Genomic DNA, 13272 nt, shown 5'->3' with positions numbered 1-13272 from the left:
CGGTTTTGAACAAGATGGAGAAATTTTGCATGCAATCAAATTGGTCTCTGAGCCACAGATACTCATAGAAAGAGCCATATATGGCTCGCGAGCCATAGGTTCCCGACCCCTGTCCTAAACACTAACCCTCCTTGTAGCACTTCCCAAAATCTTAGGCTTGGCCTAGCCCAACCCAAATTAGAGCCTAAACCCTAACCCAGGAGTGTCAAACTCATTTTAACTCAGGGGCCACACGATAGAACAAACACTCTGTCGGGGGCTGGACTAGTAGATTAAAAAGAAAGAAAAAGATAGATAAAGAAATAAGAGAAAGAGGGGAAGGAAAAGGAGACAGGGCGGGACAAAGAAAGAAAAAGAGAAAGAGGGAGAGCGTGAGAAAAAAAAGATAAAAAGTCGTGAGAGAGGGGGAAAAGAAAGGGAGAGGAAGAAAGAAATCCAAAGAGAAATAGAAACACAGAAGGATAGAAAAAAAAAAGAAAGCGCGAAGGGTATGAAGAGAGAAAGAGAAAACAGAGAAAAGGAAAAAAGGAAGAGACAGAGAGTGGGAGAAAATGTGTGGAAAAGAGAGAGAGAGAGAGAGAGAAATAAATACAAGTACAGTGTCTTTGTGAGAGGCACCTGGCTTTGGCAACATCAAGATGACATATTTCAACCTGCAGCTTGTTTTTCTCTCGCGCTTCTCTGAGTGTTGTCTCGCGGGCCAGATTCAACCCCTTAGCGGGCCTAATCTGGCTTGCGGGCCGCCTGTTTGACACCTGTGTCCTAACCGGAAACCTTAGCCTTCAATGCCCTAGCCTAAACCATAACACTAACACTAAAGAAATGACAAATCAGTTCAATCATGCACCAACAAACCTGATTTTTTTTCGTACTTCCTTTGAGTATTTTCCGTCACGTGACCTTTAATCCGGCTGTCACTGACATCATTTCTAACACGTGTCTGCGCTTCATCTTTCCTACTTTTCCTCATGGGCTCATCCATCACCTTTAAGACCCCCTACTACCCGCCTTATTTCCCCGTCGCTGTCACCGAGTCGCCTGAAGGCAAAAAAGAACTTTTGTGCGAGGGAAGGGAGGACACTCGATTTCCAATAGGAAACAATAATAAAAAAATATATAATGAAATATTTTTGACGTTCACACTCCCCAAATGGCAGCAAATATTCATCTCGCAATCTTCTTTTTCTCGTCGTACGAACTCTCTCGAGAATATTCCCGGAATAGAACAGCACGCTCTTTCATCCACTTTCCTTTTTTTTTTTTGACACAATGAAAAGTATCGAGAACAAAAAAAAAACAGTTCCAGAGACGCTCCGAATGTAAGAGGAGGAAAAAGATGGCCGTTGCTATGGAAATGGCAGATAAAAATACAATGTGGTAGATTTTGGTGGATCTTTACTAGCCGTTTTCATCGGCCCCGCTTGATATTTTCACCGATAGTCGTCACTTATCCTGAGACGAGAACCAAAAAAATGAATACTGTGTCTCTGAAAATGATTTGGCTGTTTGTTATTGTAGGTGTCAGGCAAAAGTTAAGGCTAGGGTTAAGGCAGGCCAAGGGTAAGGGAAAGCCAGAATTAGGATAGATTTGGATAGAGAGGATAGGTGCTGCTAGGCATAGAGTAGTATTAGGGTTACGACCAGGGCAGGTTTAAGGCTGAATTAGGGGTTTAGGCTAGGGTAAGGGCAAGTTTAAGGCTAGGGTAGGCTAGGGTTAAGGCAGGCCAAGGGTAAGAAATAGCATCTAAAGCCAGAATTAGGATAGATTTGGATAGAGAGGATAGGTGCTGCTAGGCATAGGGTGATATTAGGGTTACGACCAGGGCAGGTTTAAGGCTGAATTAGGGGTTTAGGCTAGGGTAAGGGCAAGTTTAAGGCTAGGGTAGGCTAGGGTTAAGGCAGGCCAAGGGTAAGGGATAGCGTCTAAAGCCAGAATTAGGATAGATTTGGATAGAGAGGATAGGTGCTGCTAGGCATAGGGTGATATTAGGGTTACGACCAGGGCAGGTTTAAGGCTGAATTAGGGGTTTAGGCTAGGGTAAGGGCAAGTTTAAGGCTAGGGTAGGCTAGGGTTAAGGCAGGCCAAGGGTAAGGGATAGCGTCTAAAGCTAGAATTAGGATGGATTTCGATAGAGAGGATGGGTGCTGCTAGGCATAGGGTATCATTGGGGTTATGACAAGGGCAGGTTTAAGGCTGAATTAGGGGTTTAGGCTAGGGTAAGGGCAAGTTTAAGGCTAGGGTAGGCTAGGGTTAAGGCAGGCCAAGGGTAAGGGATAGCGTCTAAAGGTAGAATTAGGATAGATTTGGATAGAGAGGATAGGTGCTGCTAGGCATAGGGTGGTATTAGGGTTACGACCAGGGCAGGTTTAAGGCTGAATTAGGGGTTTAGGCTAGAGTAAAGGCAAGTTTAAGGCTAGGTTTAGAATAGGTTTAGGGGTACAGTGAGGGTGAGTTTAAGGTTAGGGATTCAGGCAATGGTTTGGGCTTAGGTAAGGCTCGGTTTAGGTGTAGGATTAAGTTTTAGGCTAAAGTTAAGGTATGTTTATGGGTAAGTTTGGGTTATGGGTAGCATTAGGGTTTTAGGCTAGGTTAGGTTTCTGGATATGATTTAAGTTTTGAATTAAGGTTTGGGTAGGTTCAGGGTTAGGCCTAACATTTTGGGTAGTAATAGAGTTACAGGCTAGGGTTGCAGCTGGATTAGAGTAGTTTCAGAGGTAAGTTTAGGGTTTTGGCCTATGGCTATGGCTCAGGTTAGGTTAAGTTTAGAGGGAGAGCAAGGTCTAATTGGGGTTTCTAACTAGACTTATTGCTCAGGTTAGAGTAGTGCTAAGCAAAGGGCTGGTGTTATGGTAGGTTAGGGGTAGGGTTAGGGAAGGTTTAGGGGTAGGATTAGAATTTCAGGATAGGGTTAGGGCTAGGGTAGGTTTAGGGGTAGGATTAGAATTTCAGGCTAGGATTAGGGCTAGAGTAGGTTTAGGGGTAAGATTAAAGTTTTAGATAAAGCTATGATTAGTTTAGGGGTAGGGTTTGGGTTAGGTTTAGGGGTAGGATAAGGGACTTGGAGGTGGGGTAATGGTAAGGGTAAATGTAGGGGTCGGATTGTGGTTTTCGGCTAGTCTAGTTTTGGAGTTTCGGGCAGCACGGCGGTGCGATGGTTAGCGCGTGTGCGGCACAGTTTTGAGGTCATGGCTTCCAATCCAGCTACCAACCTTCCTGTGCGGAGTTTGCATGTTCTCCCTGTGCTTGCGTGGGTTTCCCCCCAGCACTCCGGTTCCCTCCCACATTCCAAAAACATGCATGTCAGGTTAATTGGCCGGTCCAAATTGTCCCTGAGTATGACTGAGCGAGCGAGTCTGTCTTTGTGTTGCCTGCGATTGGCTGGCAACCAGTTCAGGGTGTCCCCTGCCCACTGCCCAAAGATAGCTGTGAATGGGCTCCAGCACCCCCGCGACCCTACTGAGGATAAGCGGTGCAGATAATGGATCGTTTTGGAGTTACAGTAGGTTTAGAGTTTCAGGCTAGGGTTTGAGTAAGTGTAGGTTTAGGGGTAGGGTTATGGTTAGGGCTGGGGTAGGTATAAGGGTAATGTTTGGGTTTCAGATAGACCAGGGATTGGTTTAGGGTTAGAGATAGGGTTACTTTTAAGGGTAAGATTAAGGTTTTGGGCTAGAGTAGTTTAACGGGTAGGATATAGGCCAGGGTAAATTTAGGGGTATGATTAGGGTTTCAGGCTATTGTAGGTTTAGAGGTAAGGCTAGGACAAGTTTAAGGGTAGTATAGGGCTAGAATTAGGGCAATGGTTAGTTATGTTTAGGGGTAGCGTTTCGCTTTATGTAAAAATGAGTTTCAAAGCCTAAGTATTGAAAAGTAAACAAATCAAGAAGTACTTTATTAATCATTTATTTTTCTGTTTTCTTTTCATATATTTGTGTTTTTTCCTACGACAACATTGGTGGATAAACAATTTCTGTATTAGGATATATTAAAAAATATTTTTTGCTAACACAGCTAAATTCCCTTTTCAACATGTTTTGAAATGTGTTTTCATTATTATTATAATTTTTTTAAAAACATTTTTGACATCCAGCTCTTTTTTTGTATAGCAACCAATGTGTTGCAGAGCTCATAATTATTTGATTACGGAGCTTCGGGTTACTTTAGCGCCGTTTGCTGTAAATTATTTAAAGCAAGGGGAGGAATGAACAAACTCATTCGGAAATAGCAGAGCAACCAACAATCTCATTTTCGAGTTAGGGGAGGAACGAACAAGCTCGCTGTTCTCAGGCATCGTCGTCTATTCCCGTCCGTGGGAACTTGAAGGCACCATGGAGGAACTCCAGAGAAAAAAAACTCAGCGACACGAAGGCACCAAGCCCAGGAAGGTTAGTTACTTGTTTCCTTCTCTAGCCACTCATGTTAGCCACTTGGCTGCAGGCAATGTCTCACTGCTAGCCGCTATCGTTATTGTTAACTGCTCTTGCTTTGTTATTTAGTGCCACTTGTCTTACAGCTCTGAGTTCTGTGATTCAGGCATTGTGGGTGATTTTTACCACTGTATCCTTCTCTCGCCACTCATGATAGCTTGGCTGCAGACAATGGCTTGCCTCTAGTCAAGTCAAGTCATGATTATTTAGCCGCTACTGTTGTTGTGAGCTCGTTATTCAGGCCACTTTGACTTTTATTCCCAGGTTTTTCTTCTCTAGCCACTCATAATAGTCACTTAGCTGTAGGCTATAGCTCGCAAAAGCTACTATAGCTATTGTTAACTGCCCCTGTTTCGTCATTCAGCGTCACTCTCTTTCCAGGGCTCAGTTCTGAGATTTAGGCATCTCGCACTTTTTCCCCACTGTTTCCTTCTCTAGTCCCTCACTTTAGCAACTTGACTGAAGCCTATAGCTTACCGCTAGCCATTTTTGTTAGCTGCCTCCTGCTTTGTCATTTAGTGTCACTCTCCTTCCAGGGCTGAGTTCGGTGATTCAGGCATCTTGGACTCTTTATCCACTATTTCCTTCTCTAGCCATTCATGTTAGCCACTTGACTGCAAGCTAGGGGTTGTCTCTTGCTACTATTGCTGTTTTCAGCGATGATTCTTGTTATTCGGGCATCTGTTTCTTTTTTCTACCCTTTTTTTCTCTAGCCGCTCATAATAGCCACTTGGCTGCAGGCTATGTCTCACCACTAGCCACTGTTGTTGTTAACTGCTTCATCATTCAGTGTTACTTGCCTTTCAGGCCGGAATTCTGTGATTAATTCAACCTGGACTTTTTTCCACTGTTTCCTTCTTTAGCCACTCTTCGTATCTACTTGGCTGCACACTATGGCTTTGCCACTATTGTTTTGTTAGCTGCTTTTGCTTTGTCATTCAGTGTCAATCTCCTTCGTGGGCTGAGTTCGGGCATCTTGGACTCTTTATCCACTGTTTCCTTTTCTTGCCATTCATGTTAGCCACTTGGCTGCATGCTACGGGCTTGCAGCTATTGTTGTTAGCTGCTATTGCTTCGTCATTCATATTTACTTGCTTTCCAGGGCTGACTACTGTGATTTAAGCATCTTGGATTTGTTCCCCCACAGTTTCCTTTTCTAGCCACTCACGATAGCCATTATAGCTGCATGCTACAGTTCGCCGCTATTGCAATCCCACTCGTTTTCCCACAGCCGTTCACGCAAGTGAACCTCACCAAGTCCCTTAATTTCAGGCATCTTCCACTTTTTTTCTCTTTTTCTTTCTCTAGCCACTCATGTTAGCTGTCATGCTGCAAGCTATAGCTCGCTGCTATGGTTATCTGTTTTTTGTAAGTAATGTTTCCCCTTGCAATATTTCACTGGCATTTATAGTAGCTTATCCCACTGGCTGCTAAGAAAAAGACAAGGGGCAGCAGCCATAAACCACCTGCTGTCGATTCAGCTTTCACTCTGAGCTTTTCGCCAGGTCCGCTTCAAGCTGGCGTCGTCCTACAGCGGTAGGGTCCTCAAGCACGTTTACGAGGACGGGCAGGAGCTGGACAGTCCCCAGGAGACGTACCCCCACAGTTTCCTACCCCAGGGCCACGTCCCCCCCAGTCACTTGGAAGCTGGGCAACTGTGTGGCTTTCAGCAGCCCCTGGCGGAGCCCCAGGGTGGGTAAAAAAGAAATTGAAACCTAATTCGACTAATTTCCGTATAGTACTTTGTTTTTATGTTTTTATTTTGTTTATATTTTCCTCAATATTTATCTAGTTCAGCAAACGAGCTACTTTTAAAAATGAGCAAGCCAAAATGATCAACCCATCACAAAAATGGAAAAACATCAAATTACATCTGAATGATTTTCAGATGGGGCGGCTTAACAACAGTGGTTAGCACAGTTCTGACGTCATGGGTTCAATTCCAGCTACCAGTCTTCCTGTGCAAAGTTTGCATGTTCTCCCTGTACTTGCGTGGCTTCATGTCAGGGTAATTGGCCGGTCCAAATTGTCCCTGGGTGTGAATGAGCGAGTGATTTGTCTGTCTCTGTGTGCCCTGCTGGAAAACAGTTCAGGGTGTACCCTGTCAACTGCCCGAAGATGGATGGGATGGGCTCCAGGAGCCCCGCGACCCTACTGAGGATAAGCAGTGCAGATAATGGATGGATGATTTGCAAATTTCATTCATTATCTTGAACTAAACTAAAAAATAACTAAAAATGAAGATTCAAGGGCAGTCTGCTACAAAAAAAAAAATCAATTCAGTTTGTGTAATCGACTTCTGACGATATTTTTCATGCTAACCATAAACAAATCAATAGTCAAATCGTAAAATGTGTCAAGTCAGTCATTTTTTCAAGGCCAATCATGATACAACGAGATCATTACTAACACTATATTGCATTTAACCGCTAAATTAAAACCTGTCTCTACAAATACAAAGCACTGAATTCAGTTTTCTGTGATCTATCAGTACTACTTCTGGGATCCACCGGTAGACTGCGATCAGTCTAGTTGAATAAAGAAAAAGTATTTGGATTCATTGTAAATATTTGTCATAAAACAGGCTTGAAAATTGGCCAGGTGTTAAAAAGGTGAGAATGGTGCGGACAAAATATGTTACAGTTCACTCTCAAACCCCCAAAACCATTGAGGTCGACCCACACTGTGATCTAGTAATCTGCAGGAGGCACCAAACACATATAGATCTTGGGGAATTGCACAAAAACAGGATAAGGGATTAAGCCTGGATATGTTTGTGATTTTGGCTAGCCTTAAGCCGGTTGAATGAAAGCAGGTTAACTTAGCCAGTTTGCTCCTAACCACGCTAAGATTATCCCCAGAGCAATATCTGGCGCCTCTACTCTCTATGATGTGAAAAGTAATGGGTCTTTAGCACTTTGACCATTGACTTTCTTGATATATTGCATTATTTTCATCAGCTTGAATTAAACTTTTAGATGTAGGCCATAATGTTCTTTCGTTAACCTCTGTGTACTGGAGAGTCATTATAACAATTTATGTAGTAAATGTATTGCTTTCAGGTCATGTACCAGGATTTTATTGCTATGCCAATTTTCGAATGCTTGTCAAATAGCTAGCTTAGATTTTGATGTATATTATTGCTGTTTTGGAAATTGTAAAAGGGACGAGAAAACTTGCAAAGATGGTATCAACAAAGTCTTTATTACCCGAACCCTGGCTCAAAGCAAAAGCATAAACCGAGCTACAAGCAAAATCCTAAACCCAGAATTGGTTCTGGCTTGCCTGTGGTTTGAACACGCAATCCTGTGATTGTAGACCAGCCATCTCACCACTTGAACTAGCAGTGGTTAATTGGAACCAGACCAAAATTATCGCCATAGTTAAAGCCAAAGCCCTGACCTAGCTCCATACAAAACCATAATACAAGCTCTAACACCAAGCCTCTAAGCCTAGGATTTGTACTGGAGATAGAACCCATAAAATTGTACAGAAACCATGCAGCTTACCAGTTGAGCTATCAGTGATAGTTGTCAAGGTTAAAACTTGAGATTGTATTACAATAAACAAAAAAACACTGAGCTGAAAACTTTAATAGCCCTTCCATCAGAAGCGCGTGCTTCCAAGATCGGCTCAGGAAGAAATAACGGTCCCCCGATGGCTAAAGACTCATTTATTTGGGAACACATACATAAAACAAGACATCTGATTGGCTTAAGCGAGATCACATGTATACATGAAACAAATCTGATTGGTTTGGACAGAAAACACATGTTTAAATGAAATGAATAATGCTGGTCACTAGATGGCGTGTTAGCATAATAAATGAGCAGTAAGGAAAGTGACACTTTGTAACACAAAAGGTACAAAGCATCTCTGTAAGAAGAAAGAAATGTAGGAAGGGAGGCAAGCTCTTGAGCAACCTTCCCCATGAGGATACATTTGTTGCAAGGATACAAAAAGCACCTGGATATAATCTTTGGCTTCGTTAAGGTACTTTTGAGGATAACATCATACAAAGGCACATTCAAACTATACTCAAACTATCATTTCCCTTACAATACTAAACACTCCAAACCTTAATCCAAAACCCTAATCCAAAACCCTAACCCTAGGTCCAACCCAAACCCTAAGCGCGTCAGAAAAACACATTTAGTGGGAACTGTCGCTAACATAGGTCAGCTAACGTAACAATTATGGAATTGTGCATTTAGGGGCGGAGCCTCCACCGGGACTCATGGCCCAGAGAATCGAAGTGTATCGAGGAATCGGAAGCTACAGGAATGATCTCGTCCGACAACAACAAACGGATCGACAAGATAAAGTGAGCGCTAGTGATGTATCTTTTTTTTTTTTTTAAAGTTTATTGTTGTCTTAATTTTTCACTGTTGTTTTTCTTTTACTTGCTTTTTTTTCTTTTTTGTCTCCTTTTTTCCTTTTTGTTCTTTTTTTCTCCATTTTCCCTTTCATTTTTTTTTCTTTATTTGTTTTTATCCCTAGCTTTATCTTCCTTTTTTTGTTTCTACTACTTTTTCCTCTCTCTTTTTTATTTGTTCTTTTTCCTAGATTTTTTTTCCTTTTACATTTTTCTCTCTTATTTTCCTTTTTTCTTCTGTTTCTTTTTTTCAAGCTGTTTTCTTCATTATTCCTGCTTTTTTCTCCTTTTTCTTTCTTGTTTTCTTCTTTGGTTTCTTTTTCATAGCATGATGTTGTTGTTTTTTCTCTTGCTTTTATTATTTTCCTTTTTTTCTCTTCCTTTCTTTCATTTCTTTATTCATTTAGTTCTATTTTACTAGCTTTTTTTCTTCTTTTTTCTTGATTTTTTATATTTTTCCTTTTTAAAATGTTTCCTCTTTTCTTTTTTAATAGCTTTTTTCTTTTTTTCTTCTTTTCTTCTTTTGTGACTATTTTTCTAGCTTTTCCTTTTTTCCTTTGTTTTCCTTCTCCCCCTAGCTATTTACTTGTTTTTCCTGCAATTTTGCTTCTTTTTTTATCTTTTTCTCTTTTTCGTCTTTTGTTTCTTTTTTCCCCATCGTTTTAGTTATTTCTTTTATTTTTTTCTCCCCCTTTTATCTTTTATTTCTTCTTTTTTTCCTTTTGTTTCTTTTGTTCTAAGCTTTGATGCTGTTTTTTTTTCTGGCAGGCATCAGTGTTGGACTTCGGCAAGATCATAATTTACACCAGCAACTTGCGCATCATCCGAGCACCAACAAAGAAAACCGACACTTTGCGTCATGTCACAGCGCCCCCTGCCCTCCCGGAGGCCCGCGAGCGTACTGGCAGAAGGCGCTACTTGCACAAGTACTCAACTGAATTTCCCACAAAGTAAAGCAAAATTACGTCGGGAGCGCTACATTTTTGTTTTCGACACTAAAGCTAATAGCTAAACCAGTACTAGCTTTGGGTACTTTTTCAGATCCAGGTACTGATAGAGCAAACACATTTCATCAATGTTATCATGTTTGTTTTTGTTTCCGTTGAATTTTATGGTTCTCGACTTTTACATTCTGTTCGTACTCCAGACACCTTGTTAGCTAACGCTAAAAGCTAAATAAATGCACCTAGCCACACGCGGTACTCCAATTAAAGAAATACTCAACTCAATATTCTATGTAGTATGACATTGGTTTTTTGACAGTAAAGCAAATTTAAAGCTAAACTAGCGCTAGCTTGAAGTGCTAATTTAGCTCCAAGCAACAATTAAGCTAACCCATTTCTTCTATGTTATAATGTCCTTTTTGATTACCATTGCTATTCCTGGTTTTTCTTTGCGTTGTCAATCATTTCTATTAACAATTAATCAATTATTTGTCCTGGCTTTTTGCTCACGTTTTCATTTTTTTCCCGCTTTTCTGGTAATTTTTTCAACGAACTTTATTTTGTAACAATAAATCTAAAACTCTGTTTATAGTCTCTGTGGTCTGCATTTTTGAAATTCCTATTTTTCTTTTTACGATTCTTTAAAAAATGGATTCTATTGCTTGGGCCCAGTTCAATCTAGAACAAAAAAAAAAAACAACGGACAATCAAGCTTGATTTGGGAGGAGCAGCATCCCACTCTCTCTTTACGACTTGTTCCTCTCCTGGCATTTTATTGTGAAGGTTTTGAGGCATATTAACATCCTCATAACACATACTGCATGTCTAGTGACACCTGGATGAGGCCTAAAAGAATAAAGCCTCTAGTAATACTTGTAAAAAAAGTAATATACGATAATCATGTGTTATACATCCTCCGTGTGTCATGATTACTGATTCTGGGCACCTGCAGCCCTAGTCGCTGATTGGCTCCCTGCCACTTTTTAAACCCCCCGGCTCCCTGTTACCAGCGTCAGACCGTTCTGCGAACCTATGCTCCCAGCTAGGCAAGCTCCGTACCTTCCGACATTTTCCTGCCCTGTTTTCTCCTGCCTGATGCCTCCTGTTGCTGACCTCTTTCTGGACCCATTTTGCCCTGCTTTTCCGTCCCGACCATCGACCTGTTTTGCCCTATTTCCTGCCTGATACCTGTTGCCGACCTCTTTTCTGGACTCGTTACCGCCCTTGCTCTCCCGTCCCGGCTATCGACCGGTATTCCTGCTCCCTACGACTATCCTCGCTCTACATGTAAGTGCCACTTCCCCGTTCCAGCCATCAGCTACCCGTGTCCGACGATCATCGGGTCGTGGAAGCAAGCTCTGCTCTCTCTTTATCAATAAAACTGAGTAAAACCAACGCTATTGGGTCCTGTCTCTGTTTCTGGCTTATGACAGCGTGTCTTTTGTCACCAGAAAGAATAAAAAATATATTTAAATACATATATGTGTCTTGTGTCACAATTTTTGGCCGCTGAAAGTTACTAGCACAAAACGAAAGCGTCCCGCTAATATGCTAGTCGATTTGGGGAGATTTCCTTGACCGGTTGGTCGCAAGGTATGGGCCACGTGCTGAACTCAAGGCCGCAGTGCAGGCCCGCACAGCCACACCATGTGACCGTCATGCGAAGCAATCGTAGCTGTCATGGAAGGCAGTAGAAAAGAGAGCGAGCTGTCGATCAGCTCCTCTATTTATATGGACCAGGGACGCTTGATCAGATCATTCATTTTTGGGCTTGGTCTTAGATATGTGGTAATCGCAGTATCGGGTGATGATGTTTGAAATTGCTAAACTTGTTAGAAAGCCAAAGAATTGAGGAACTTGAGAATGCCCCACCAATCGACATAATTACATATGGTTAGAACATTATTTTATCAATACATTGCCTTGGATGTTTTAAGTCAGGGGTTTCAAACTCATTTTAACTCGGGGGCCACACGATACAACAAACATTCTGTCGGGGGCCGGACTAGCACATTAAAGAGAAAGAAAAAAAGAGACAAAAAAATAAGAGAAAGAGGGAGGGAAAAGAAGAGCGAGGGCGGGACAAAGAAAGAGAGAGAGGGAGCGGGAGAGAGAAACCAAAGATATAAAAAAAGAAGCCGTGAGAGAGGGTGAAAGAAAGGGAGAGGAAGAAAGAAATCCAAAGAGAAATAGAAAGACAAAAGGAGAGAAAAGAGAAAAGAAGGGGTAGGAAGAGAGAAAAAGAAAAGAGAGAAAAGGAAAAAGTGAAGTTAAGGCAAAAGAAGTTAAAAAGACACAGAGAGAGAGAAAGAGACAAAGAGCAACAAAGGAAGAGAAAAAGAGAGACACAGAGAATGAAAGAGACAGAGAGTGGGTGAAATGGTGTGGAAGAGAGAGAGAGAGAGAGAGAGAGAGAGAAAGAGAGAGAGAGAGAGAGAGAGAGAAATAAATACAAGTACAGTGTCTTTGTGAGAGGCACCTGGCTTTGGCAACATCAAGTTGACATATTTCAACCTGCAGCTTGTTTCTCTCTTGCGCTTCTCTGAGGGTTATCTCGCGGGCCGGATTCAATCCCTCAGCGGGCCTGATCTGGCCCGCGGGCCGCCTGTTTGACACCTGTGCCATACACGAAGGAAAAGCCACATAGAGATATTATCAAGGATGTGAATTCTCAAAGACGACGACTGCAAACGAATTATGAAACGATTAATTAGGGAAATCGTCAGCGAGGCCTCGTTTGGTGTGTCAGCGTGAAGTGAATTCTTGTTTGCGTTCCCTTTTCTTTCGATTCTCGCCAAGAGCGAGAAAAAGATGATGAGAAGCGAAGAAAATAGACACTAATGGGAAGTTAATGATGACACAGCTGGATGTGTAATACCGGAGGGTGACCACAGGGGGCGAAAGATGAATTCCACAAGAATCTGGAGCTTCCATTTTATCCGAAATGTTTATTTTTCTTTTGAATAAATGATTAAACACATTCTGAAATAAAGTAAATTGAGTTAACTTACATTTCATTACATTAAATGAGCTGAATCAAGTGTAATTACGGCATCTTGAACTTATTTTTCCACTGTTCCCTTCTCTAGCCACTTATGTCAGCCACTTGGCTGCAGGCTATGGTTTGTAGCTAGCCACTATTGTTAGCAGCTTTGTGTAAATAAAGCTTGCTGTGTCCTTCGGTGTCATTTGCCTTTAACAGTGGGTCGTCCAGTGGCTAACATGAGTGGCTAGAGAGGGAAACAGTGGGGAAACAAGTTCATTAGCAACAGTGAAAAAAAGCTTGCTCTGTTTTACAGTGCCGTTCAAATTCCCCCCCCCGCTGTTTCCTTCTCTAGCCACTCTTGTTAGTAACTTGGCTGCAGGCTTTGCTTCACCCACTAACTGCTTTATTAATTGTTTTTTTTTCCTTCAGTGACACTCACCTTTCACAGCTGGCCATCCACTTTTTTTCCTACAGTTTTCTTCTCTAGCTGCTAATGTTAACTCCTTGGTTTCAGGCTATGGCTTCAAGCTAACCACCATTTT

At 41.9% G+C, this 13272-nt stretch overlaps 1 protein-coding gene across 1 annotated transcript; it reads left to right on the top strand.

The window, feature by feature from the left end:
• Positions 1 to 4265: 4265 nt before the first annotated feature.
• grxcr2 (glutaredoxin and cysteine rich domain containing 2) lies at positions 4266 to 10329 on the top strand. The gene is made up of 4 exons (XM_088321314.1): positions 4266 to 4383; positions 5931 to 6117; positions 8640 to 8749; positions 9569 to 10329. The coding sequence occupies exons 1-4, from the start codon at positions 4327 to 4329 to the stop codon at positions 9752 to 9754; spliced, it is 540 nt and encodes a 179-aa protein (XP_088177440.1). The 5' UTR covers positions 4266 to 4326; the 3' UTR covers positions 9755 to 10329.
• The last annotated feature ends 2943 nt before the right edge of the window (positions 10330 to 13272 follow it).

This window comes from Urocampus carinirostris, chromosome 17 (genome assembly GCF_059441175.1).
Source record: "Urocampus carinirostris isolate Australia breed hairy pipefish chromosome 17, RoL_Ucar_1.0, whole genome shotgun sequence".
NCBI classification, from domain to species: domain Eukaryota; kingdom Metazoa; phylum Chordata; class Actinopteri; order Syngnathiformes; family Syngnathidae; genus Urocampus; species Urocampus carinirostris.
The sequence above is the reverse complement of the archived record's forward strand: the minus strand, read 5'-3'. Positions and strand labels throughout refer to the sequence as shown.